General features: G+C 38.0%; 3 protein-coding genes across 4 annotated transcripts; all 3 read left to right on the forward strand.

The window, feature by feature from the left end:
* The first annotated feature begins 287 nt into the window (after positions 1-287).
* On the forward strand, positions 288-3035 carry rps9 (ribosomal protein S9). Its single transcript, XM_084726667.1, has 5 exons — positions 288-405; positions 1512-1624; positions 1761-1883; positions 2074-2260; positions 2856-3035. Exons 2-5 carry the CDS (start codon positions 1528-1530, stop codon positions 3031-3033), a joined length of 585 nt encoding a protein of 194 aa, XP_084582793.1. The 5' UTR covers positions 288-405; positions 1512-1527; the 3' UTR covers positions 3034-3035.
* Positions 3036-3333: 298 nt separating this feature from the next.
* On the forward strand, positions 3334-13171 carry mboat7 (membrane bound O-acyltransferase domain containing 7). 2 transcript variants are annotated; one of them, XM_084726668.1, is made up of 9 exons: positions 3334-3440; positions 6304-6383; positions 7466-7595; positions 8448-8574; positions 8662-8818; positions 9184-9379; positions 9987-10139; positions 10293-10469; positions 11993-13171. In XM_084726668.1, the coding sequence occupies exons 2-9, from the start codon at positions 6308-6310 to the stop codon at positions 12381-12383; spliced, it is 1407 nt and encodes a 468-aa protein (XP_084582794.1). In that variant the 5' UTR covers positions 3334-3440; positions 6304-6307; the 3' UTR covers positions 12384-13171. The 2 variants fall into 2 exon arrangements, with proteins under 2 accessions (XP_084582794.1, XP_084582795.1); XM_084726669.1 differs by having other exon boundaries at positions 3341-3440; positions 6301-6383.
* Positions 13172-16483: 3312 nt separating this feature from the next.
* Positions 16484-27125, forward strand: tmc4 (transmembrane channel-like 4). The gene is made up of 16 exons (XM_084726670.1): positions 16484-16824; positions 17023-17218; positions 17937-18085; positions 18229-18378; positions 19567-19652; positions 21235-21380; positions 21585-21732; positions 21868-22026; positions 22118-22275; positions 23063-23189; positions 23815-23912; positions 24017-24200; positions 24292-24422; positions 25177-25332; positions 25930-26008; positions 26160-27125. The coding sequence occupies exons 1-16, from the start codon at positions 16770-16772 to the stop codon at positions 26250-26252; spliced, it is 2115 nt and encodes a 704-aa protein (XP_084582796.1). The 5' UTR covers positions 16484-16769; the 3' UTR covers positions 26253-27125.
* The last annotated feature ends 16 nt before the right edge of the window (positions 27126-27141 follow it).

Consider the following 27141-nt stretch of genomic DNA (forward strand, 5'->3'; position numbering starts at 1 on the left):
AATGTTTTTTTAATCAGATTTCATGAGTATAGTGGTGTGTCCCTTATACTCCTTATCCTTATACTACGTCAGTTTTCCTAAAATTTGGTTTTAAAAATCACAACATATTGCCTTGCTTACAGTATCACAACATATCACAATTTATTGAATTGTAACACCTGTATCATGATACATACAGTATGGCCAGATTCTTCCCAATATACAGACACAGACGCATTATAAGCTACTCCCTTCAGTGTTTTCAGTTGTTTTTTGTTTCACCAACAGAGCGCGACAAGACCAACACTCATACTTCCGTTCCGGGGCAGAGGTGAATTATGGGATATGTAGTGCGTGCGTCCGCCCTATAAGTGAATGGGAACTTCCTTTAACGTCCTCTTTACTGCGCGAGCCTGATCGAGACAGGTACGACCGAGAGACTCATGCTACATCACAACACAAACTAACAGCTCTAGGATCTTTTAAATTCACAGAAATGCATTGACCGTGAAAGGAAATTTAGTAACGTGGGCCAGCATGTCTTCAAATTAAGCAACGTATCATTTTGGAGCAGATTTAAGTTAAAAGCTAAAGCGGCTAAGCTAGCGTAGGTTGTCACAGTGAACAACGTGGTGCGGTGTATCTGCGGCCTAGTCGTATGGCTGACAAATTGCCGGTTTTAAACGCATATTTACGCAATTTCTTTTGGTTGCAAAGTAATGTTAAATAATAGTTTCTGGAGTAGCAGTATTGTGAATTCGTTAATTTACACAATGTTATCCTGCTCGTGTCTTTTGAAGCTAATGACTGCATAGCAAAAATGCTAACGTTGTGAGTTAATACGAGTTTATAAGATGTAGTGGTAGAGTAATTCAAAGTCATGCGGTTTGAATCAACGATGTCATAACGCAAAGGCATTTATCTGATATTTTGTAGGGATACACCATATGGATTTCTTAAAGCAGATTTTAATGGCTGAGACTCAGATGTTTGTATATCGAAGTTAATGACCTGTTGTAGTTAATGTATACATGAGGGTTAGAGGCTAAAATATACTGAAAGATAGGCAAGTTAATGTAGCATACCTCTGACCTAATCAAATCTAACTCAGATAACGGTTATAGTAGAAACTTTTATGATAATTAAAATGTTCCTCTTTTCTAGTCAAGTAGATAAAAAAAACTTAATTTACACACTGACTTTTTTATAGAATCTGTAAGTCCTGTAATCCTTTCTGTCAAATCGGATTTTAGCCAATATTTATAAGATAATTTCACTTACCAGAACAATAAATACTTATTTTCCATTATCTCCTGAAAATTTGTTGGCTCTAATTATCGTACACTCCTAGACACATTGACATATGTTGGATAATCTTGTCAAATTAATTTGGCTCCTATTTCAAGACTGAACTTAAATGATTGTACCGATCACCATAAATGGCACAAAATAAGATGGCAGTCAGAGAGCATCGAATAGTTGACTTTTATTTGTTGAAATGCAGTAGACTAATCAAATGTTTGATGTTGCAGGCACTTCTAAGCCGCCATGCCCGTTGCCAGGAGTTGGGTTTGTCGCAAGACTTATGTCACCCCTCGCCGCCCCTTCGAGAAGTCCCGTCTCGACCAGGAGTTGAAACTCATTGGTATGCACTGACTTCATGAACACCTGTGTTCAATAAATGAGCCTGGCTTTGTTAAAAATCAATTTAGTGAAAAGTTTTACTTTTTGTTTACCTAGATGGCTGAACTTGAATGTTAACTGTTGCATCTTCTTTCAAGGCGAGTATGGACTGAGGAACAAACGTGAGGTGTGGAGGGTCAAGTTCACCCTGGCCAAGATTCGCAAAGCTGCCAGAGAGCTGCTCACTCTTGACGAGAAGGACCCCAAGCGTCTGTTTGAAGGTATCCAAATTAAGATTGAATACAAACACGTTTGATCAGTGTATTGGCCGATGATTTAATTATCAACTGTCAGACTTTTCTATGGTGTCACGAATTCCTCGTCAATGAGGCCAATGTAGTCAAATCATCATATGTACTGTATGTGTCTTTATGTTTGGAATTTATAAATGGCTCCTGTGTGGTTTTTCAGGTAATGCTTTGCTCAGGCGTCTGGTGAGGATCGGTGTGCTGGATGAGGGTAAGATGAAGCTCGATTACATCCTGGGCCTGAAGGTTGAAGATTTCTTGGAGAGGAGGCTGCAGACACAGGTCTTCAAGCTTGGACTTGCCAAGAGTATCCACCATGCCCGTGTCCTTATCCGCCAGAGGCACATTCGGTAAGCTCTGACGCTCCTGGGTAACAAAAACATCAAATAATTAAGGGGGTCACAAGTCTTCTGAGGGACTCATGAGAATCTCTCAATGCTTCCTCTTCCATCAGAGGACCATCAACTTGTAACGCTGTCCCCTGAGATCAGTTTAACATTTCAGCAAGGTCAATTCGGTATCAAAACCGTATACCTTGTCAGTAGACATTGCCCAGAGCCAATCCTGCCGCCGAGGGTTTGGACTGTGCCACTGAGGTGTTGTGGCTGTCAGGTAAGGTATGGGGGATTGCACCTCGGGCAATTGCGGTGTTTACCACACCTTTAGTGTTGATGTGCCAAATATTCAGGCTGATGATTTAAGCAAATACATTCAGATTTCCTGTGGTGTCAAGAATTCCTCGTCAATGAAGCCTGCAGTAAATTGATGGCACTAGACCAACTACATGTTAATGCATTTGGATTGATGTAAAATAAGAATCCTTTAATCCCGCAACGGGTGAATTTTCAGTATTATAGCAGCAAAAGGACATAGCAAAATAACAAGCATAAATAAAATATGTGAAATGGGAATGTTTTCTGAAGCCCCTCTCATCTGTCTTTACAGTGTGCGCAAGCAGGTGGTGAACATCCCCTCCTTCGTGGTTCGCCTGGACAGCCAGAAGCACATTGACTTCTCCCTGAGGTCTCCATACGGTGGCGGACGCCCAGGCCGCGTCAAGAGAAAGAATGCTAAGAAGGGCCAGGGTGGAGCTGGAGGAGCCGACGATGAGGAGGAAGATTAAGATGGATGTTGCCCAGGGAGTGTGTTCTGATACTTCCTGTTCCGTCAAAATTTTCAATAAAAAATGTTTGGTTTGACCATAGAATTGAGTTGTCAAGTTTTCTTTCTCCTGGAATAATTATAAGTTTGTACAGGTACAGATATAGTTGGAGAGTCATACTGGTGATTTAATTTCAAATAGTTTTTAAATTAGAGGAGTTGGAATTAGGTGACTGTCTCGGAATGGTACAGTCCACACCCCTACATTTGGTGCCGTACATGGTACAGTACACGCCCACTGGGTTACGTCATTATCCATGAACTAGGAAGTAATTTCTTACACTGCTAGCCGTGTGAATGGGTGGTTAGATGTGCAGGCTCTGTTGGAGACTTGGAGTTGATAAACCGTAGCGATCTAACGTTATAAATGTAAGTAATTCAAAGTTTTCAACTGACGTTTGGTCATGTAATCGTTGGTCAGTGTGGTAACGTTAGCTACTAAGCTAGTAAGCGATAAGTTTGAACTTGTAATGCTAACGTTAGCACAGTCTTAACTGCCTACATACTGATAAATGTAACCATGACTGTTGTGGTTTAATCACCACATGTTGCATCCAGTTTTACCTGTTTTGTTTTTGTTACAATTTAAAAAGCTGTAACGCGGTCCCTCTGTCGGGCTGTGTTGCTAACGTGAGCTAATCATGTCGGTTGTAGTCACCTGGAAGTAGCTAACAGTTATCTTTTTTTAAAGGTATGGTAAACGCATTTTAGTCTGTTTTAAGCTGATGTTTCGAGTCCTTAGTAAATTAAAGATTTTTTTTTTTTATTTAAACTGTTAAACTCTAATGTGAGTGATCAAGAAGCAGCGGTTTACCCCTGCTTTCTCCTAGGCTTAAATGCAAACAGACCTACTCTATAGACTCAGCCACAGCAAGTTCCCACATGTTGTTCCGTGTTGTGTAGTACTTGCATGTGTGTTTTTTATCCTGCTTTTCATCGTTTTATGTGCGCATTTATGCGAGCACGATTCAAACGAATGTATAATGGGGCTGCAACAGTGTTATGAAGTGATGTTGCATACAACTCACAGGAAATTCTTCACACAGTGGAGTTATTGTGAAACACACCATGAAGATTTGATACCCGTTTTACTTAAGTTGAATAAACCTTATCCATACTTGTGGGCAAAGTTACCACAACTTAAAATGAAAATGCCAGACAAAAGAAGTGAGTGTTTTAAACAGAAAATACAGTACCTCTCATGTGGCTGTCGAGTCAGTATTGATGGTAAATGTAGTCAAGTGAAGTAATAAATTCCTTAAAGTTAGTTCACCTCAAACAGACATTTAATAGACATTTTGTGTGCACACATGACAGAATGACATGACAAGAAATGGTGATCAAAACAGAGATGTGGCCAAAGAAGTGTCGGAGTCAGTTTTTATTTTAGCTCATTATGTTATGAATGTAATGAGTGTGTCATGTCATTGGCACTTACATAATTGTCAGTGCTTTTTATAAGGTCATTGTTTTAATATTTATTCAGTTGCAATTACAGTATCTGTCATGTTGAATGTTCCTGTTTGCACCACAGAAAGGCGAGGGCCTCCCAAAGCTTGCCAGTATATCTACACCTTCCTCCCTTTTTAAGTGACCCTGAGCAGCCGTGAGTGCGATTCCACACGAGTCACACTTGTCACAGAGTGAGAGTGTGTAGGGGCCGGTGTGGGAATGTGCCTATTTCACCTTAGATTTCTAGTCTCCTCCTCTGGGGAGCCAGGGGGGTGTTCTGGAGGGCTGTGCTAGATGAGTATTTTTGTCACCCAACTATAAACATATGTAGACACTGCATTGACCACTTCAGTCCCTTGCTGCAATATGTAAGTGTCGCTGCCATATTGGTTTTATCAAGACTGGCCTGTGAACATGTGCAAGTAAAAGGGGAATTGTGGTTTTTCTGGTTACTATAAGGTCATGTTATAGTCATAGGTTTATGATCTAGAATAGGAGAAAAAATTGTTTTTATTCTAATTTACTCCTCGTAGATCATGAATCCTTAAATATAAAAACAACTCACTGAAATTGGTTGAGAAATGTAACATTATAGTGCTGTTCATCCAAAAAACAAAAAAACAAAAAGAAAACGTAGTTCCCCCTTTTACTTTTTCACAGGCCAGTCTTGACGGGACCAATATGGCAGCGACAATTACGTACGATCCAATGGCCAATGCAGCATCAATGTGTAATATGTCTGTGTACCAAATGCTATGTTTTGGCCAAAGTAACAACAACAGGCTAGTTTGATGATACACAGCGACATGGGCTGTGGGATGGGATGTCAGAAGCTTACAATGCATTTTGCTGACACAGCTCTATGAGCAGAAGAACTCAGTGTTCATGGTCTATGTAGCACACACTGAAGAATTTATTGATTCAATTGACTACCTTTACTGGATATCCACATGAAAAGTGCTGAATTTCCCCTTTAAAAGTGTCTGCTTTTAATTGAATTACTAAGATGTGACTGTGAAAACATGCTCACAAATATCACAATATAGAAAAATTAATGAAATGGAAAAAATAAGGGACTAAGGCTGCATGATATGGTAAAAAAAAAAAGTCCTATTGCGATTATTTTGATCTATATTGTGATATGATTAGTGGGAATTACCATTTTTGTCTCACAATTTTCATTTTCACAGAAATAAAATCGTGATGATGTGACATTTGAAAACATTTTTTCTGAGGAAAAGAAGGCCTGAGCATCTGTGCAGCACTACAGGGCTTCATTGTAATTATATTTTCTCACATAGTTTTGATTTATCAAAAACAATAGCAGATGCAATTTGTGTTTATTTGGATATTGCAGTTACAACTTACTTACAGCCCTACTAAGAGGAAGCATTTCGTTCGTAACCCTTCTTGTAATTATTCTGTCACATATGTGTACTTAATCCCAGCACTCACTTTTTGTGTGTAACCTTTGGGAAGATACATTACTTCTACTTAACAATTTTATGTCATCTAGTGTTAACAACATCTTCAAACCTACTATAGGATTTAATCTATATAGCTGTGATATAGGCTCAATAAAAATATCAATTATTTGCTCCACCAAGGTGAATAATATTTTGATGGATGGTATTAAATTTATGAGTTGCTTTTATTGTGCCTGTCAGGCTTTGCTCTGTTGACTCATTAATAGCAGATGACTTGTTTGTTAATGATGTTTCATGTGCATGTGTGCAGTTGTCTATATGAACTGAGATTGTGTGTGTGTGTGTGCCAGCAGAGCAATGTCTCACGATGAGCTGGTGTACTTGGGAATTCTCGCTGCCACCATCCCTGTTGGATTCCTCTTTCGTTACCTCAGTGAGTATTTTGGTCAAGTTAGACTTCCAATACAAGTTGCACAGAAATATGAATGTTAAACATGGCAAAATGTATTATTTCTATTTATATTGTGCACTGTTGTTGGTTATACCTCATGGTCTCTGTAACTGATTTTTCTTTGTGCATGAGCTATAATTTTACATTTGTTGCATTGTAGGATGGGAAATGATCAAAAATCAGGATTTATTTTTGTTCACGTACAGAAGATGGACAAAATATCAAACACTAAACAATAAAATTTTAACATTGTGTATGTACTAAACAACAGGCCTGCTCCTCATCTACAGCTTCAATCCTCCTGAATCTGCTCATACAGGTCCTGAAACGTGTCTAATAGGATACTGGACCATTTCTTTATAGGAAAGTCTCCTATTCAGTGGTTCTGTGAAGGGATGCAGAAAGTGGAAATCTGCTTAGCAGTCTCTGCTCTGTAGCCTACTGTTGAAGGATTAACAATGTTTAATCTGGTGTATGGGGAGACAATGAATGATAGTGAAAGAAGACTTTAATTAATCTTTTCTTTTGTTCAGGGCTCTGCTCTTTAACCTTATGTTAAGCCACTCAGTATGCTTCTGGTGTTTCACAACTGCAGTTTATATGCAGTTGTCATTTTTAAATATTCCTCCTTTTGTCACATAGCACAATCTACCTGCAGTGCTGGCTCTGACTGTCCTGTGTGGTGCTCCATTATTGCTTTGAAAACATATTTACATGTGAAAGGGTGATGAGAAAACCACTGTATGGAGCATAAACACACACAAATTGCTCTCCATACTTAATACTATACACATGAGAAATGTTGGTAAGCCTGTTGTATTTGTGTTGCACTTGTCCTGGTTGACAGTGTCAATAAATTCAAAAGATGTTTAAAGCAGTCAGCTGGAGGTGATAAGTTTTCACACCATGTTTCTATTTTTATTCTTTGAAATTAGTACCACATCCTGTGTATGAGATTAACACAGTTTATAACGTGCTGTGTCTTGGGTGCTTTTGCCACCCCGTGTAGATTCTTGGTAGATGGTTGTAGGCGGCTTAATTGTGTAAATTTCCTGTCATCTTAGGTCCTCCTGTGAAGCAGGGGGCAGCTCTTCTTCTGGGCCTCTCAATCACCATCGCTACCTGCCACATCCACACACTCCACTCTCTGGTGACCGTGATTGGATCATGGATCATTATAAAGAGCAGCTGGAGGTGAGAGATGAACATACGTGCTTTTACTAAACTTATTTTGCTGTATCTCTCTGTAACTCTCTCTCTCTCTCTCTCTCTCTCTCTCTCTCTCGTACTGTTAGGTAATTAATTAAAAAGTCTACGGACTCTATGAAATTTCAAAAAACAAAGAAAAATGCCCCTTATGATTTCTCAGAGGCTAAGATGATGTCTTGAAATTTCTTGTTTTGTCTTACCAACAGGGTGAAATATATACTTTTTTGTTCACTGGATAAATGACAAGGGAATGTTAAAGTTTTACCAGCCATTCAGTAGATTACTGTAGTTTTTAACCAGGTGATTGAAGCAAATCTGCACAACCATAACAGTCCAACAGCCAAAGATATTCAGTTTACCATTACATATGGCATTTTTGCAAAAACTGACTGAAATGATTAAGCACTTATCAAAATAGTTACAGATTAAGAACATTTCAAACAAAAAATGGAAACTTCCCATGTATAGTGTTGACTGTTAGATAACTAAAATGCTAAATAGTTATTCTTTATATCAGCTTGTAATGTCTTATATCTCCCACATAAACTTTTATTTACCTTGAATTCATGTATATCTGCGTATTTATTATGCCCAATCAAATAGACAGATACATTTTTATAATCTGAATTTAATTAGCTGTATGTATTATATGTGTATGTAGCATTACTGGACTGCACCTTTCTTTTCGTTGTGCAACCCTGTGTTGTATAACGATAAATAAATTACCTTAATACCTTGAACTCATCATTTCAGCTGTAGTGTTCAACAAAAGTTGCTGCAGATACTGTGCAGATATAACATGTAAGCTCACTCATAACATGTGTCTCTGTCTGCAAGGCATGCCCCAGCACTGAGTCTCAGCTGGACCTTTCTCTACCTCCTCTTCTTCCGGCTCGTGACTTGGTTTGGTCTGCCGCCACCGACACCTTTTGCCAACGCCGTCCAGCTGCTTCTTACTCTGAAGGTACAGAAACTTTGTCAGTGAATAAATCAACACATCTTTTCTGTGCATCTTTCTGACATTTCATATATATTTCTGTTTTCACCTCAGATGGTGAGTCTGGCTAATGAGGTGCAAAGCTTCCACATAGAGAAGAAAAAGGAAGTGAGCTCTTTTGCCAAGTCTCCCGTCATTGGTGGTCTGTCTCAGGAGCCGTCTCTCTACGATATTCTGTCCTATAGCTACTGTTATGTCGGTATAATGACCGGTAAGTCTGTGGAAATGTCTGACTCCTCTCAGAATTATGTTTATATTCATGTGTGTTGTTGTTGATGCTCATTTGTGTTTGCATGAATTTTAACTGTTGTCTCTCTTTGTCTCACTCTCTGCTACTTGTCCAATATTGTGTGAGTCCACATCTCAGTATTATTTAACATTACTGGTGGTTTTCATGTACTTCTGCTCTCTTTTTGTTTTCCTACTCCCCTCTACTGTCCAAAAACACCTTCTCTTCTTTTGAACCGCACTGTCCTCCACTGGTCCCTTTTGTGTCTTGCATTATTCCAATTTTCTATTTTTGCCTCTCACTGTCTTCTCAACACTCCTGTATCTCATCCCTCCATCTTCCTAAAGGCCCGTTTTTCCGCTTCCAAACGTACGTTGACTGGCTGAAACAGCCAAACCCGCAGACCCTGCCTGGCTGGGAGCCGTGCCTGCAGCGTTTGAAGCTGGTTCCTGTCTACGGTGCTCTGTTCTTGGCTGTCAACTCCGTCTTTCCACTGGCCTATGTTCGCACAGAGGAGTTCCTGGATCAAAACTTTTTCTTTAGGTATTGGTAGAGTGCATAACTGTCCTGATAATGTCTTTTAATTATAGCAATAACAATGGGCCTCATTAGTCTGCTGTTATCCAACCAGTTTTTCACTAATGAATAGTATACTTTATTACTTGGAAGCAATTTTGAGTTTGAAAATCCTATAAATTATGTAATTTAATCACGGTCACATAATTATGTTGACTTTATCCTTTTTGACTTGTAACGCAAATTATACTATGATTCATAATTTATTCATATAGCCTAATGATATCATTAATTTAAACTGGATATTGCCAATACTGTCAGGCCTATCAGCTGTCGCTGTCCAGGGGAAGTTTTTTTTTATTTTTTTGGTGAAAAAACATTTCAGAATATTTCCTAAATTGTACTGGAGCCTGTTGACTTAAACTGTAGTATAATGATTGTGAAAAGTGTGTCTACAAATTTCTGGAAAGTAAAAAATAATTCCTATTAATTCAAAGAAGATTCTAAACTGTAGCAAGCCCTTTAATTATTTAGGACTGATTGTCTCAGTAAATGTCCCTGCAGCAGTTTGGTAAGATAAAGATGAATAATTTACTTCTCCTCTTGTTCTCTCTGTTTCTTTCTCTGTCACCAGGTTGTTCTACATGATCGCAGTGTTCTTTGTGTTTCGGATGCGTTTCTATGCAGCGTGGTGTGGAGCTGAGGCTGGTTGTATCAGTGCAGGTCTGGGCTGTTATCCAGAAAAGGCGCTGTCCAAACCTGGAGGAGGACCCACTGTCAACTACAGGTACATTATCACATGACTAGCAAGTACATTAAAAGTGGTGCATCAGTAATTGCTGACTCAGTGTCTTGGTATGAGTTCAAATTCTTGTTGTTGAAGGTTAATATTTTTGCTAATTTTTTTTCTCTTTTCCCACATTTGTTCCCTTGTGTCTAGTCCTGAGCCCTCCACTGAAGAGAAATACGACTTCAAAACCATCCAGAACATCGACTGCTACAACACTGACTTCTGTGTGAAGGTCCGACATGGTATGCGTTACTGGAACATGACAGTGCAGTGGTGGCTGCATCATTACATCTACCCCAACTCCCCCTTCAAAGCCTACACTCTCAGGTAAGGCTTCATGTGTGCAGCAGTTTCTGCTTTACAGGCACGAATCCCTGAACTCAGCCATTAATCCCTGTGTGGTCTGTTCAGGCGTTAACATGCCGTCACTGGGCCTCTGCAGTGAGATAAAATCAGAAAGATTTCAGGTGTGAGATAATAAGAAGCATCAACAGAATCAGATTTCAGAGCATGTTTTCTCGTCATTCTCTTTTGTTACTGATCAACTTGGATCTTTGAATGTGCATTTTTTGCAGCGATGCAAACGATGCTTCTTCTCTTACTTAAAAGTATTTTATTTCAAGTCACACTGAAATGAAAAATTACTTCATACATTTTTAGCAAATTCTGTTGTTAGTAATAAATATGTTAAAAAATAAGGCTTGTGATGTGCTCTGATGGTTCTGGTCAGTACGTTTCATGAGAAGGCATAAACAAGTGTCTTAGTTCTTTTGTGAAACACTCTCTGAATCAATGTGCAAATCATTAAAAAAAGGTTTCAAATATATTCAGTTCAATTCTCAATGCAAAGTGGCTTTATTGGCATGTGGTGCAGATGTTTATATTGCCAAAGAAAGTGTGAAGTAAACAACAAAAACAACAACAAAAACAACATACATAAAGTGCTGTATATGAAAATGCTTTTATTTATTAAAATGGCTTTTAACTGCTGGGCACTGTAGTTTTTTGCAAACATTACTCAAATATGAGTAAATGGTGTTTTTGGGACTGTTTTCAGCCATGGATGTGGTTCTCTGTTGCAGCAGGATGATGTAAGTGGGAGTAATTCAAAATAAAATACAGTGCCAGTGTTCCTGATAATGGAGGAACACGTCACCCAGTGCGACAGTGTGTCTCATTTAAGTGTTTTAATTTTTTTCTTCCTTGATGTTTTGGCCAAAAGAAGAAGGGTAAATAAGGCTTTGGCTACACAGACAGTACTTGGCAGGATCAGGTCATTGTTGGTTTTGGCCTTTTCATGGGAGTTGTTGGCAAGTGGACTTGCCCTTTAAATCCATTTTATTAGATACAATTGCTGTTTATTTTCAGAGAGAAAGAACATATCTAGTGATTATTATTGTTGTTATTTAAATAATTAATATAAAATTTTCTGCTTAAAACTTTAAAACTGCCTTTTTTTTAACCTTTGCACAACCCAAACCATCCTGATCCTGACCCAGCATCTTAAATCTTTACCTTAAATAAGTCAAATGACTAAGACTGTACCAAAGTCATTATTTCTGCTTTTAAAGCTTCTACTGAGGTCTTCGAATGAAGCAATTGAAGATGTCATATGGTGTCATCACCCCAAAAAAATCCTCTAACAAAATCCTCAGTTGAATTAGAGAAGAAACTGTTTGAAAATTTTATATTACAATTATAGTGACCAAAATGATCACAGTTATGATTATAATTGTGGTTTTGTTAAAATGAGCTGAAAATCAAAGATTTGCTGATATTCACACTGAAGTCATTACACAAACTTTTATTGTTTGATTTCAACATCTATCCTGTTTGTGTGTAACTCTCAGGGCTGGCTGGACCATGTTCATCAGTGCATACTGGCACGGACTACACGCCGGCTACTACCTCTCCTTCCTCACTATCCCCCTGTGCATCGCGGCTGAGACTGCCATGGAGGCGGCTGTCCGAGCTAAGCTGGGTCCACGTGGACAGAACATCTTCGACTGGGTTCATTGGTTCCTGAAGATGAGGGCCTACGACTACATGTGCATGGGCTTCGTGCTGCTGAAGGCCTCTGACACCATCAACTACTGGACGTCCATCTACTTCATCATGCACATAATCGCCATTTGCTGCATTGTAGTCGGCCGGGCCCTGAAGGGAGGGAAACGGGAAGGGAGGAGAGAGGAGAAAAGAGAGGGAGAGAAGACGGAAAAAACTGGAGAAAAAACAGACTGAATGGAGGCACAGAAAAGAACTGGTCGGGTACTTTTTTTGGGACATGAGTGGGAGTTACTGTAAGAATTTCCAACATCGATCACACCAACACTCACCTTTCTAGCGACAAACAGGTCCATTAAGATTTCTTGTGGGAAAATGTAAAAGTTCAACTCAATATTATTAAAATTGCAGTAAAAATACAGTTAAAAAGGCCGTCACTGGAGACACTTCATGTATGTACATGTACATAACAGTACTGTGAATACTGAGAGAGGAATGTTTGAACTTAATGAATGTTACTTTTATAGTGTGAGTGACGACCGGGGTGTAAATAGTTTATTCACTCCCCTCATCTGTGAGTCTGCCTGTACAGTGTGTGCGCTTTTATTTCAAGATACCACGCCCAGTCTCAAGTTTTTAAGTGAGCTGCAATACTGGTCAGAATGAGGTTGAAATGTCAAGGTGCTGCTTTACAAACAGGTAGCAAGTCATACATTAACCCTCATAATGACTGCATAAATAATTAAAAGGGAAGCAAATTAAAAGTGGTTAAATTGACACGCCATGAGTTTCCATCACCAACAAAACAACAGCTCTCAGTATTATGTTACAGTTCGTTTATACTGTAGTGCAGAATGAACAGATTGTGATGGAAAAAACATTATGCGGGTATCATCATTAGGTGTGTGAGCATTACCAAAGTTTTCCAGTTTGTTAAATTTACAGAACAAAGTAAATCTGCTGCCATTTGGCATCTCAAATCTGCACCTTGACTGTTTTTGACCACATTAAACACTCTAACAGAACTACGGTGTTGTGATAGTTAAAGGGTAATTCTGATATTTGTGAACCTGGGCCCTATTGTTTACATATTTTGGCAGGTTTTCTGTGGATCCTTAAAAAGTCTAAAATCCAATAATCTGAAATTAAGGCTTTAAAATGACTTAAATATATATATATATATATATATATATATATATATATATATATATATATATATATATATATATATAACATGTAAATAAAAATATTTAAATGGGTTAATTGATTTGGTTAAAACTGTTACTTTTATAAAGTTGCATTAATGTCAGAAATTGCATCCAAAATGGTCTTTAAAAAGTCTTAAATTTAACTTGCAGAAAGAGACACAGTGGCTGTTTCTGGTTAAAAAAGAGATCCACTATGTAACAAAAAGGGACCATGTTTAAAAAAAACCCAATTTCCCTTTAACTGCATTGAAAAAACATACTGTGCAGCCTTTATTATCAGCAGACATTTTTTTTCCTTATTGTCCCTTATCCCAGTGGTGCACAGTGAAAATCTGGTTTAAGTTTAAAGGAACAAAATAAGTTCTGGATTACATTTGTACTGCTGGAGAATTACTTTCTGTAAGTGGTTTAGAATTAGTTTTAAAGAACCTCAAGCATTTTCAGCATTATGCATTATAACATTCCTTATTTCTGTGTTTACTCCCTTAATCCAGTGAACCTATGTTTTTCTGTTTGGAGTGTTTTTTTTTCTGCTTACTGTTGTTCTGCCTGTAATTGTAAACAGTCCATATCAGGAACATTATATATACACTGACATCTCTATAGCAGTGTTGTGTTTAGTGAAGAGTGTGCCATGTGACGGATTTCACTGCCAAATTGTCTGCACTGCCATCATGGACCATTCAGGGTTGGGACCAAACATTTGATACAAAAAGTTGCAAGTTTCACATCATTACTATAAGCTGCCAATGTTAAAGGGACAGTTTAGCCCAAAATACATGTATTTTTTCCCCTGGCCTGTAGTGCTTATCTCTCTAAATTTTTCTTGAGGAGTTTTGGAGATATGAGCCATAGAGATGCTAAAGATAATTCTCATACCTTGTTGTGAGTAGCTTCATGTTAGAATCACGTTAGATTCTGCTGCAGAAAGAAAGTAGTGACTATGTGAAACTGCGCACAACAAGTTTTGTGGATTGTTTTGAGTAACCGGGTCATGATTTTTGGGAAGAGACAGTTTTCATATTTTCTAATGTATTTTTTGGCACAAGACTTGCGCCATTTAGTCCCATTATGTTTGAGAGAAGGTAGACATCTACACAGACGATATCCTCTGAGGTTTGACCCCTCGTGCATGCTTTCATTTGAATGGTGATGCAGTTGGCAGCTGAAGTTTGGTAGAAAAAAAAATCCATCTAGTTCCATTATATTTGAGAGAAGGCATCTCTGGATAAATAGCGCTACAGGCCAGAGGAAAAATATGTATTTTTTGATTTTGGGTTGAACTGTCCCTTTAAGTCATGAATAACAGCACAGCTGAGGCTGGGTGATAAGGTTGAAATCATTATAACAGTTTATTTCCAATACTGATACATGTCACAATATGGAAAATGTATTGAACATCGTACGAAATAATTAAACTGATGTTCAAAGCAATAAACTGTCCCAGTGTAATGATATAATATGTGTAAAACAACTTCATTAGCAGTTTTTGTAGTTTTTAAACATTTATTCGGACAGTAGAAATGTCTAGAAAGATCACATTATATGATCGTATCTTCATGATATGCTTCTGCCAGATGTTGATAAATGATAATACTGACTGGTCGCCCAGACCTCACCACAATTCACTGTGTATTAGTTGGAAAACATGCAGAGTTCTTTCACTCAATCCTGTCTCAAACTGTGATAACTCCACTGTATCTGTTTTATATGAGCACGACGGACTAAACTGAAAGGTCTTATCTCCCCATGTGTTTTGTTTTCCAAATGTTACTTGGAACCGAGATAATTTGAATTACAAATTGATTTCGTGTTTTGCCTCCAGCCTTTTTCCTCTGTGCCAAACTCAACCCTTTGGTTTCTTTTGTTTATATTATTGCGCAGTGACAGTGGTGATGTTTCCAGTCCCTCTATTGAGTGCTTGCTTGTCTGCAGACTATTTATTTTTCAGCCTTTTGTCTGTTCTTTTGTGTTTGGCTTCACACGCTGCACCAGCTGTAACACTCTCTGCTTTGTAACAGTGTCACTTGTGGAATACATATCAGCATTTCCTCAGCTATGTTACTTGCCTTTTCTTTTTTTTAAGGTGTTGTTGGTGTGATTATCTGTGAATTATTTTTGTTTTGAGACACATAATTACCTTGTGTAAGTCATTAAGATAAAGCTTGTAGAAAAAGGCATTTATAAATCATTTATAGATCATCATTTTTTCACTTGTCAGGGAGACCATTAATTCTGCAGCATTAGATACAAACACTCCTGTTTAGTTAACTCACACCTGTGTTACACTTTCAGCCAACACATCTTTGATAGAATTAACATGTGGCTGGTTAAGTCATAATGTTAATATTTACACGTTTATATAGAGTTTGTACAAAGTCTAGAAAGTTTGGAAAATGCTTCACTTGAACCATAATGCTTTCAAGGTTAGAAATATTCTTGAATTTGAATATACTCCTGAAAAAATGCCTGATTTTCAACATAACCCTAACCCATTTTCATATTTGGTATTATAGTTAGAGAAGTCCACTGTTGATCCCTTACTCTTGAAATTAGCATTAAACATGAAAAAGTCTTGACCAAAACATACAATCAAAGCTAAAATGAAGTTATGAAGAAATGGTAAAATAAACAGTGACAATATACATTGTCAATGTAATGATAAAGGCTTCGAAATATTAATTAAAAATAATAATAACTTTATTTGTATAGCACCTGTAAAAGTAGAGTTCCTAAAGGGATTTGACAGACAAAGCAAGAGCAGAATTCCCAGCAGGCAATAAACAACAGAAAACCAAAGAAAAGCAAGACAAAATTAAGGTAAAGTTAAAACACAAAGACACAAAAACATAGTAGAGTGAAGGCAGAACAATAAAATTATCAAAACAAGAAAAAAACATGGAAATATAAATAAATGGAAATAAAAAGATTCAAAGAATGAAAAATAATTCATTTTGGTTTAGATGCATTAAAAGGCTTGAATTTTACTCTTAAAAAGCTGTACAAACCAGTATATGATATTTCATTTGTTCTTATCACTGCCCATGATTAAAATTCGGTAAAATAATTCCTGAAGTTTCCAGTTCATTCAAAGACTCTTCTGTGAACCTGTCGGTAACACAAACGACTTAAACCTGTTTTCTTGCTTCTGCTGGTCATTAGACCGTGCAAATTGTACATGACAGGTAACTATCCCCTTGGAAATAATGGGTTAAATCATACAAGGAAGTACCGGTGTGGTCATTTACAAAGGGGGTAAAGTCCGTGAGAGAAGACAACAGAGAAGGTTTTCCCGGTCTGGCAGCATTTCCTCATTTGACTCTTTGTTTTATTCTGAACTTGTTGATGTTAAAATGTTAGATGTGGTTACAGAGAAGAGTCTTTAAAGCTGGTCGTGTCAAACTGAATCGGAGAAATGTTTAGTGAACTGCAGAGACAAGGCTCCAGGCAGGAGTATGACTACGTTGAAGGTGTGTCTTTTCTTACCTTTGATCACATTTACTTGTACTTATTTGCTCATTTTAAACACTTAAACAACATCTGAATCGACTGAGTGTCTGAATAATGTTACAGCTGATATGAAATCATCTTTTAATCTGACTGAACTGTCTTTTCAGATTTTGCTTGATCATTTTCTTTGCTGTTTTTTCTGTCTCATACTCGGCCAGTCACAGGGAATGGTTACTCTGGTGACCAGCAGTCACTGAGGTCACGACGGGTTTCTACTCGAACGTCCAATCAGAATTACCCACAGTTCACCTGGAACTCGCCCCCTGAAGAGAAGGATGAAGAAGGGAACAGCAGTGAGCAGCCCCGGGACCTGAGGAGCAGCCCTCTGCCCATGGCCCTGAAAAGAGCTGTGAGGTATGAAAACTTCCACTGAAAGTTTGGTGGTGTGTTTTTTAAAAATGTTCCTAGTTAAAAGTACCCCCAAAGTCTGTCTTGTTTGAAAGTATTTTATTGGCTTGTCATTAGCAATGGAACAAATTACATTAATTTATTAATTATGGAGGAAAAAAGATAAACCCTCTGGTCTCTGCACAAACCACACTACACGAATCTAATAAGAAAACTATATAAGTATATACTATAAGACTTTTTTTTAGTAAGACAGTCTTCCACCAATCAAGTGATTATATAACACTTTGTTTATGGTTTTGTAATTGTCTGATAATTTCCAAACAATTTCCAAATTTGTTGGTACAAATTCGAAAAATAAAAAAGGAATATTTTTGAAAAAAGGCTCAATTCAATCCCAAGTAAGCACTATTTATTCTTCCTTCATTATTGGAAACTTCATTCTCCATTCTCCAAGTTTTTCTCTTTTTTTCCCCACACATTTTACATACTTGCATTCAGTTGACTTGCTGCGTACTGTCTAAAATGACTCTCAAGGTTAAGTTAGCAATTAATTGGCATTAATTAATCAGAAATGTATCAACTGAACAGTGTCTCAATAATTAGAACCGAAGTGCATGTTTCTTCTGAGGAAATGTCTTGAGACCATAAAAAAAGTGTTGCCAATAATTACATCACAGTATTTACTGCATTAGGTTGTGAAGGTGTAACCTGTCCGTTACAGGCAGGTGCAGCAGATGCAGGTTCCCGTGGTTTCCAGCAGGGAGTCATGGAAACGGAACAAGGCCAAATCTCTACGTAAACTCAAAGACAACATCAGAGAGTTTCTCTACCTTTTCAGCCCATGGCGCAAGTCCTTGCAAAAGATTGGAGGTAAACTGTTAACTGCTCATTTCTGGTGGACATGAACTGATTGGCACGCAGATTACACCGCCGTTTACACCATATATGGTGAATACTGTTGGTTTTGAATCTGTTTTGTATTTTAATGACACCATGGCTCTTTGGCTCCACAGGGAACTTCGGAGGTGGTGTCCTGTCCTTCTTCTTGTTCCTGAGGTTCTTGGTGGTGCTCAATTTTGTTTCCTCTCTGCTAATTTTTGGATTTGTCGTCATCCCCAGCATCATCTTCAGATCTGTTGGGTCCGGCCTTGTTAACGGCACTGGTAATTACTTTCTTGTGAGCATGTGATGATTTTGTTGTTATGGTAAATATAAACATACCACAGAGACAACAATACGAAAAAAACAAAAAACTAGTGGTGACCCTCAGACCCGTCCCCTACACCTCTGGGTCTCCGTGTAATATTTGCAGGATACAAGGATACGAAAAGTACCAATAAATATAAATTAATATTATATTTATATATTAATTATATAAAAATGTGTTAATCCACTGAGTTTTTGTAATCGTGTACACAGATTTCCTGTGTAACGCCAGCATCTTTTTGGCAGCGTTGCCTGTTAGTAGAATATTCAGACATGTTTTAATGAGGTGGTGTCATTTGAGAGTAGCAAAGCAGAAGAGCATGGCACAGCTAGACCCACTACATCAGATAGTGTAGCACAAACCTCACCCCAAAAACCCTCATCCTTGCATTCCCAGCGCTGGTAATGACTTGTTCTCACTGCACTTTGTTAGCTCACAACATTTCATTTAGCTGTGTATTGAGAGTAACACATGACAGTGGTACATTACATTTTAAGGGTTCTTCATATTGACATTTTAGCAGAGTTCTCTCACAGACAAACAGGAAGCCTTCTCTCAGTTTGATGCAGCAGTTTTCAGGAAACAGCCAGTTCATCGTAGTAAATGTAGAGACAGCCTCCATGGTATTCCCCTTAGAATTAAAATGAATAAATGGTCACTGGTGCATGAGCAGAAACAAAACAACATCAAAATAAGAATGAAATTACCTGAGTTTATGTAAGTAAGTGTATAATATAAAAGATATAAGATTTTATCATGCACAACCAACAGCTTAGGCTACTTTCCTTCCTGTTCTCTAAAATTAAAAAAGTTTTATCATTTTTTAGAATGTGTCAGTTTTTTCATACAAGGATTAATCAAACCCTTTGATTTTTTTTAAAGCTGTGTGAGGAAACTAGCTTTATCTAGATGACAGTGTGTGGATTAAGACCTTGTGTCTTTGCTATCAAATAAGTCACAGGCCTGAATTTAATCACCACTGAAGCTTTTACTCTTCTCTTTCTCTCCTTCAGTTACTCTTAAAACGTTAGGACAACTACATGACATATATGTTCAGAAAAGTGCAGAAATGCCTATATAAATGCTGTAACCTCTGAGAATGCATGCAGAGACCATGAAGCTTTTCTCTTGTGCTGTTTTCAAGGTCCAGAGGAATGCTTGAAGTATGACCCTAATCCCCAAGGCTTGGTGTTGTTCTACAATTACTTCCTTGACTTGCTGTCAGGGACGGTGAGAAAATGCAGCATCACAATGACCTGCAAAGACATCAGACTTCAAGAACATATAGAGAAACAGAAATTATTGTCTTTCATCATTGGACGATCTGATTCTTTACACTTTTGTCTCTCTATATACGTTTGAACTCTCAAACACAAGACTGTAGCAGGATTTTAGAAATATAGCAGTCATGCATTCTGCATGTGGCCTTTTCAGATAATACTTAGGATTATACTATCTAATACATTCTAGACACAATTCTATCACTGTGACTTTCTTGCCAAGAAGACTGATACCACTCTTGTGCCTGTACGGCAAAATATGAAGCTGCAACCAACAAGTGGTTAGTTTATCTTAGAATAAAGATGGGAAAGAGGGGGAAACAGCTAGCCTGGTTCTATCCAAAGGTAACAAAATCCTCTACAAACACTTATAAACTCACTAATTAACATCAAGATCAAGATTACTTTTGTCCCAAGGGATAATTTTCTTGGACATAAAGGCTGCCACACAAAAATACATACACATTGTACCACATTGTAAAAACAAAATTTAAAAAAAGATGTTTTGTGGAGTTGTACGTGGCAACTTGATGATTTGATGCCACAGCTTCAGGCTAAGAAATAGTCCCAGACAGAAACCCCTCTAAAAACTACAGCAGGTAGTTTTCATACACATTAAAATAAACAAGTTATAACATGAAGTAATGAGTCTAGAGATGCTGGTAGGTAGATTTTGTCACCTTCAGACAGAGCCAGGCTAGCTGTTTTTACTTGTTTCCAGTCTTCATGCTAAGCTAAATCTGGTCTCTAGCTTGGTATTTGGCAGACATGAGAGAGGTATCAGTCTCCTCATCCGACTGTCTAAAAGAAAGCAAATAATGCCAAGTTCACACTACATGATTGCAGGTCCTGATTTTCCATTTGCTGACGGTTTTCGAAATTGTTAACAAAAGCCCCCAGATCAAAGGCAAATTGGTGTTAGCTTGTTATGTGTGAACTGTTCAAAAACTTGATCTGAGAATCTCACCAGTGCCTCACAGATGTGGGGAGGTGAGGAGTGAAGAACATCAGAGCAGCAGCCAGAAAAAGAAATACAGAAAAAAATGAGCAAAAAGTAGTTATGAAGTAGTTCAAACTAGCTCCACCAGTGCTGCATACTGACGCTTCAAGATTACTAACCTGATGCTATTTCTGGGCTAGCTTGAACTTCAAGATTCCCACTTGCAAGACATACACATAGACAACTATTCATGTATAACAAATAACACAGTATGAGAAAAGTATAAATAAAGATGGAAGCAAGTACTGCAAGTCAAGAGGCACAAATAGAAAATAGAAAATCGGCAATAACTGAAAAAAATATGAAAACAAAAGATGGTCTGTACATTATGACTGTTATTTAAATAAGAGCTGTACAGTTTTCAACAAAACTGCAGGTTACACATAGGAACAAGTTGCAAAAACATGATCTCATTGTCCTCAATAGTACCTACAGCTGTTTCCTCGTGCTCCTACTGTATTCTTTGCTGATAAAAGTAAAGTTAAACCACATCCCAGTCATGCTTAGTGCTTGTCCTCTCCTCTCTGTTTAGGGTTTTATGGAGTATTCATACATGTTTTATGGCTACTACAAAAACACAGTGGTTATAGACCGGAGCTTCTCATACAACATCCCCCTGGCGTACCTCTTCACTGCTGTCTTCTACTTCGCCTTTTGTCTCATTTGTATCATAGCACGGTGAGTCCCAGAGCAAACACTTTCAGGTTCTGTATTATTGATCATCCAGCCTCTATTTGTGCGTGTGTGTGTGTGTGTGTAAGAGTTCAAGCCAGTTAGTGAAATAATCAGCATGACATTTAAAAGCCTGAGTTGAGAGTTCAGTCACCTTGACCTGCATTTGTCTCCTCTTCCCTGACTGGCTGCTCACATACACACACACAGCATGGGGACTGCAGCTCGAGTTGCTGTGGCAACGGGAGGCAGTGCTGTGGGCAACTACAGCATGATAGTGTTCACCAGCTGGGACTACGGTTGCCTGGGAGACCAAGCTACCAAACTGAAGCAGAAAAACATCCACTACCGGCTACAGGTCAGAGGGGATCTGTCCTACTTAGCAGGATTGAGGACAGTTATAAAAAAGTGAAATGTGATGGACATGTGCCAACTTTGTAACCGTCCCCTGTGAATGACCCCTCGTCTCTTCTTCTTCCTCTGTCTCTGTCAGGTGGATCTGGAGGAGGAGAGCATAAAGAAAAGGGCAGCCGCTCTGACTACGACACAAAAAACAATTTTATACTCTCTGCGTGTTTTTATGGGTTTAGTTGCACTTGGGCTCATTTTTGCAGCCTTCTACGGCATCTTCGAGGCCACCGTCTTCAGCCAGGTAAATTATGTAAAGAGACAGTGGTGATGTAGATGTTGTCCTGGGTCTGAATGTGTAAGGTGACCATTTGGCTTCCGTCTCTTACAAACAGAAAAACACTGACCAGGAAGGGATCCTGGGTTTGTTTTTTGAGTATCTCCCATCCATTGTCATCACCACCGGAAACTTCGTGGTGCCGCTGCTGTGTGACCAGATCGCCTTGATAGAGCGATATGCCCCCAGCACTACTGTCATACTGGCACTGTTAAGGTTTGCACTGGTGTCTGCTGATCACTTTAGCTTAATCCCAAACTAGTTTCTGCCTAACTTCTGCTGATCATTTTAGCATAACTTCTGACTAATTTCTGTCTAACTTCTGCTGATCATGCCACTAAATTAGAGTGAGTTGTTGCAGCTTAATTTGCAACTAGTTTCTGCTAAACTTCTGAAGGCTCATAACATGAAGTACATTTAACCATTTACATTCTCACCACTTTCTGTATAATTTCAGCACTTCAGTCCAACTTTGTAATAAATTCCCTAAATGCCTGGAATGAATTTATAGTGGCTTACCACATTAACCAAATATGACTTCATTATCAATAATCAAATTACTAATTGCTGGTTCCTTGCTTGCTTATTGAGGCCTGATAATAATGTCTTCAGACCACTCAACAAGTTCCAGTTTAAGGGGCTGAAATCTACACCCTCACTACTGGATGCCACCAAATACGACACACTGGTCCTTTAATTTGGAAATAACTAGAAAATATAGCATTAAGGTAAATCCAGTGCAGTATAAAGTATAATATTTCACTTTAAAATGTAATTCAGTATAAGTATAAAGTAACACACAGTGGAAATACTCAGGTAAAGTGCAGTACAGTAATCGAGTAAATCCACTTAGCTACTTTCCACCACTGTCCTGAACAGGACTGATTGAGACTGTTGACATTTTGTCTTTAAGGAACAACTTGACAGCCACTGAAAAATCAAGTTACTATCACTGTGTCACTATCACAGCTGGTTTGATAATGATTTCTTCCTCCACGCACAGGGCAGTGTTCCTTCGTCTGGTTAGTCTGGGTGTTCTCCTCTTCACCATGTGGAGTCAGATCACCTGCGACGGGAACACAAATGATGTGGACTGTGAACTGTGCCATTACAATTATAAAGACTACAGGGTAATTATGCTTCCTGAGTGCATGTGAATTTTTTTTTAAGGTGCTTCTTCTTCACAAACAGGCTCAAATGTGTCACCAAGCTGTTAGACAAGTACTAGCAGCTTGAGAGGAAATAGAGGACTTGAAATAAATAAAAATCTGTAGTTAGATGATGAAAAAAAAAAATCTTTTTCTAATCTAATGTGCCTGTTACTGTTGTGTTTACATGAGCCAAAAAAATTCTGCTTGCAGTTTGTTTTTGCATCAGCTGGCTGAATCAACTGAGATAACTGCCAGAGTCAAGTTTTGGTTTGCAAAACACCTGTGAGTCACCCAGAATAAAGACAGAATATGAAATGATTCTGGATGAAATACAGTTTTAGCACAGTGAACCCATGGCCACTGTTAAGGACCAACTGAGCTGCCTGCATGCCAAGTTTATATAATCAATAACAAGAAAAACTGTAAAAATAACTTTCATTTGGTTTCCTTCACTGAAATTAATGAATTTCTTAAAATGTTTTCTTATTCCACTTAAAATCAAGGCCTTGTACATATATTGTGTGACATATAAGAATTTGTAGAAAATATTTAATGTATAATCTTTTCAACACTGTAAACTTTTACTGTTTGTCCCATCATGCAGTGCTGGGAAACACGAGTGGGACAGGAGATGTACAAGCTGACACTGTTTGACCTCCTCATCAACATCGCTGTGCTCGTCCTGGTGGAGTTTCCACGCAGGTACAAACAACTGTTTTTCAGCTTGTTTATTTGTCTGTCAGGTCATGTTGGGTGTGACACACTCAGCCGCGTGATTCTACTGTGTTTTTATGTGTGTGTGTCAGGATGGTGGTGGACAACTGGTCCTGTAAACTGTCTCAGTGGGTCGGTCGGCAGGAGTTTGTAGTCCCCTCCAACGTGCTCGGGCTGGTTTACGGTCAGACTGTGGTTTGGACCGGAGCTCTTTTTTGCCCTCTGTTGCCGCTCATCAACACCGTCAAGTTCATCATCCTCTTCTACTGCAAGAGGGTGAGGATTTAACACAGCCACTATTACACAGTTATTCAACAACACTCTGCTTTGGTTTTGTCAATAACCCTGTTGCCTCTTTCCTCCTCAGATCACACTCTTCCAAAATTGTCGGCCAGCGTTGAGGACATTTCGTTCCACCACCTCTGCCTTCTTTTTCCTGGTGGTTCTCGTGTTTGGCTGGACCCTGGCTACAGTTGTCATGGTTTACAGTGTAGCTGTGTGAGTGCTTCTCCCTTGTAACAATCAAATTAGAGGAGCTTTTAAGTTCAGCACTAGCACTGACAAATAATAAAGTGTACCTGGAGGTTTTTACTCTGCAGATCAGAAGGTAAAGCATTGTAAGAGGATTGGTAGGATTAGGTTTAACTTGAGGTCTTGGCACTGCTGTGCTGCAAAAAAAAAAAAAAAAAAGTAAAATAAAGTTGAGAAAACTCATAATTTCAAGGCAACTGCCTTAACTAGATTTTCAAGATTTGAATCAAACTCATTCTGTTAAATTTAAAACTAAATATTATATAAATATTATTGCTGCCCTGTATTCCTTTTTTGAGATCATTTAATTTTCTCCTTTAGATAAAAATATATATATATATATATATATATATATATATATATATATATATATATATATATATATAGACTCATATAAATATAATCCCTATGAATCATTAATTATGACCCAGTAGAAGTGTGTGGTTGTGAGACCCTGCCGTGAAATGAGTTTACTAAACAATTTTTGAAATACAAATTTTTGGGGGTTTCTACAACTGAAAGATTCAAGTTTATCTTAAGAGGAAAAGTAAATTATCTCAACAGGACATTATTAGTTGATAAAACTTTTTCAAAACTTGAGATTCTAAGTTGGGCTCAAAACTTCTTAAAAAGTTCTCTCAGCTTTTTTGTTTTTACATTTAAAATGTTTTCCGTGTTATATTACGTTGTTGAAGATGCATGTTGTCCTCTCTCCACCCAGGATCCAGCCATCTATGGGTTGTGGTCCTTTCCGTTTCTTTCCCAATATCTGGTCGATTGTTCCAACCACGTTCTACAACCTCCCTAAAACTACACAGGAATTTCTCTTCTTCATTGGTTCCCAGGCCTTCTCCATCCCTCTGTGTGTGTTATTCTGGTGAGTGAACTTTCTGTCAACAATTTACAGAAATTTTGTGGAATTGACCGATCTTTTCTCATTAATGTAAATATTTTATTTGTTCAAGTTAATTTAACTCAAAATTTGTAGCAGTTGAGTTCAATTAAGTCTTTAAATAAGTTTCTAAAGAAACGTGATCAGACATCCCAGCATGCATTGATTGAGACCCTCCTTTTTCATAGTTGAAGAAAACATATATGATGAAAACTTGCTGTGTGTCTTTAATACACCAAGATAAGTCAATATTGTGAACCAATAAGAAGATTAGTATGGAATTCAGTCCCTACTCCATTACACTAAGTTTATTTGATTACAAAAGTGTTTTGAGTCATTACGAAAATTAGTACAACTTGGTCTTTTCAAATTCAGTCAACTTAAAATAAAATAAGAAAGCTGAGACACCAACATTTTTTACTTCAACAAATACTTTTTTTTTTATAGTGTGTGATCTGGTATATACAGGGCTGTACTTCAACCTAAATATAGAATTTTGCCTACATTTTACCTGCATATTATATCACTGTTCTTCACTGTCTGTTTTATGTTGTATAATCATAGTTCCTCTCTCTCTGGTAGTGTGGTGTTGTGTTATTTTGTGGCTTTGGCCTCTGTCTATGGGAAAAGTGTCGCCCTGCTGAGAGCTCAGCTTAAACTGGTAAGTTGTTGGCATTTACCTGTGTGATGTATTGTAAAGCAAAGACTTACATGGTCTTGAATTTTGACAAAATATTGGTTTGTCTATGTGATTTCATTATACACACATGTATTTCAGTTTTACTAATGCAGTGGTGGTCTTTGGCTTACAGGAGAGCCGTGACAAGAAGTTCTTGGTCAAGCAGATTGAGTTACTGAGTCAACAACTTCAGATACCAAAACCCATCACAGAAGCACAAGACTGAACATAGAAAATGGACCATGTTTAGTTTAGTTACTTTTTTTTTATTACCCTAAATGTGAATCACAGAGTTTCCCCCCTAGCAAAGTTGTTAGGCCAGGTGGCATGTATTTTTTGAAGGAGGCCCAGTGCCTGTGTGGACTAGCAACAGGCTGATGGTGCAATATGTTGGGATGCTATAGTTTCTGTGATAATATAATCATGGCTACGATTGTAGAATCAAGAATTTAAAAAAGTCATAACACAGATTTCACATGCCCTTACATTAATTAGCACTAAAGGCTGACTGGAGATGTGAAAATGTTCAAAAAATTCATCCCTTGGAAATAAAATTTCTAGATGCTTAGGCCTGGTGGGGGGTTCAGCTTAAGCCTGGTGGGCCACCAGTCTTGCAGTACACTGGGGAAACCCTGAATCAACATGATGAGACAACTGAAAGGATTTCCACACACCCTATGTGCTTCTCATGTAGGGGTCCGTGATGAGGGGGTTCATGAAAGGTTTTCAGATTCATTGATTCAGAAGTCAGCAACCTATGGCTCTGAAGATGCAGGCACATCTTTTGCCCCTTTCTAGTGGCTCCCTGTGGCTTTGACAAAAAATTATATGAAAATGAATTATGCTTATTTTTTCAACATTTTAATTTTCACTTATTGTTGTGGGCCTAACGTGATTCTTACATTTTCCAGCTATGATAATGTGTACGCTATACACCAAATAGTAATTAATTGCATGTCACTCAGAGCCTTTTCCTCTGAATTTTGGCTGTGGCTGGTCTTAGTCTCTGTAAAAGTCTCAGAGGAAAATAGAGAATTTAATGGTTTAGGCTCCAGATAGATTTTAAATTATCATGATCTAATTTTGTTGAATTTAATTTAATTTAGTTCATATTT

Source organism: Lutjanus erythropterus, chromosome 9 (genome assembly GCF_056507025.1).
Source record: "Lutjanus erythropterus isolate fLutEry1 chromosome 9, fLutEry1.hap2, whole genome shotgun sequence".
Classification (NCBI taxonomy): domain Eukaryota; kingdom Metazoa; phylum Chordata; class Actinopteri; order Lutjaniformes; family Lutjanidae; genus Lutjanus; species Lutjanus erythropterus.

Bases quoted from the DNA above. Each gene is read 5' to 3' on its own strand.
- rps9 (XM_084726667.1), top strand. From the start codon at position 1,528: ATGCCCGTTGCCAGGAGTTGGGTTTGTCGCAAGACTTATGTCACCCCT. The intron at 1,625-1,760 runs GTATGCACTGAC...TCTTCTTTCAAG, and splicing joins CCAGGAGTTGAAACTCATTG to GCGAGTATGGACTGAGGAAC. The intron at 1,884-2,073 runs GTATCCAAATTA...GTGGTTTTTCAG, and splicing joins CCCCAAGCGTCTGTTTGAAG to GTAATGCTTTGCTCAGGCGT.
- mboat7 (XM_084726668.1), top strand. From the start codon at position 6,308: ATGTCTCACGATGAGCTGGTGTACTTGGGAATTCTCGCTGCCACCATC. The intron at 8,819-9,183 runs GTAAGTCTGTGG...ATCTTCCTAAAG, and splicing joins TTATGTCGGTATAATGACCG to GCCCGTTTTTCCGCTTCCAA. The intron at 9,380-9,986 runs GTATTGGTAGAG...CTCTGTCACCAG, and splicing joins GATCAAAACTTTTTCTTTAG to GTTGTTCTACATGATCGCAG.
- tmc4 (XM_084726670.1), top strand. From the start codon at position 16,770: ATGTTTAGTGAACTGCAGAGACAAGGCTCCAGGCAGGAGTATGACTAC. The intron at 22,276-23,062 runs GTTTGCACTGGT...CTCCACGCACAG, and splicing joins GTCATACTGGCACTGTTAAG to GGCAGTGTTCCTTCGTCTGG. The intron at 24,201-24,291 runs GTGAGGATTTAA...TTTCCTCCTCAG, and splicing joins TCCTCTTCTACTGCAAGAGG to ATCACACTCTTCCAAAATTG.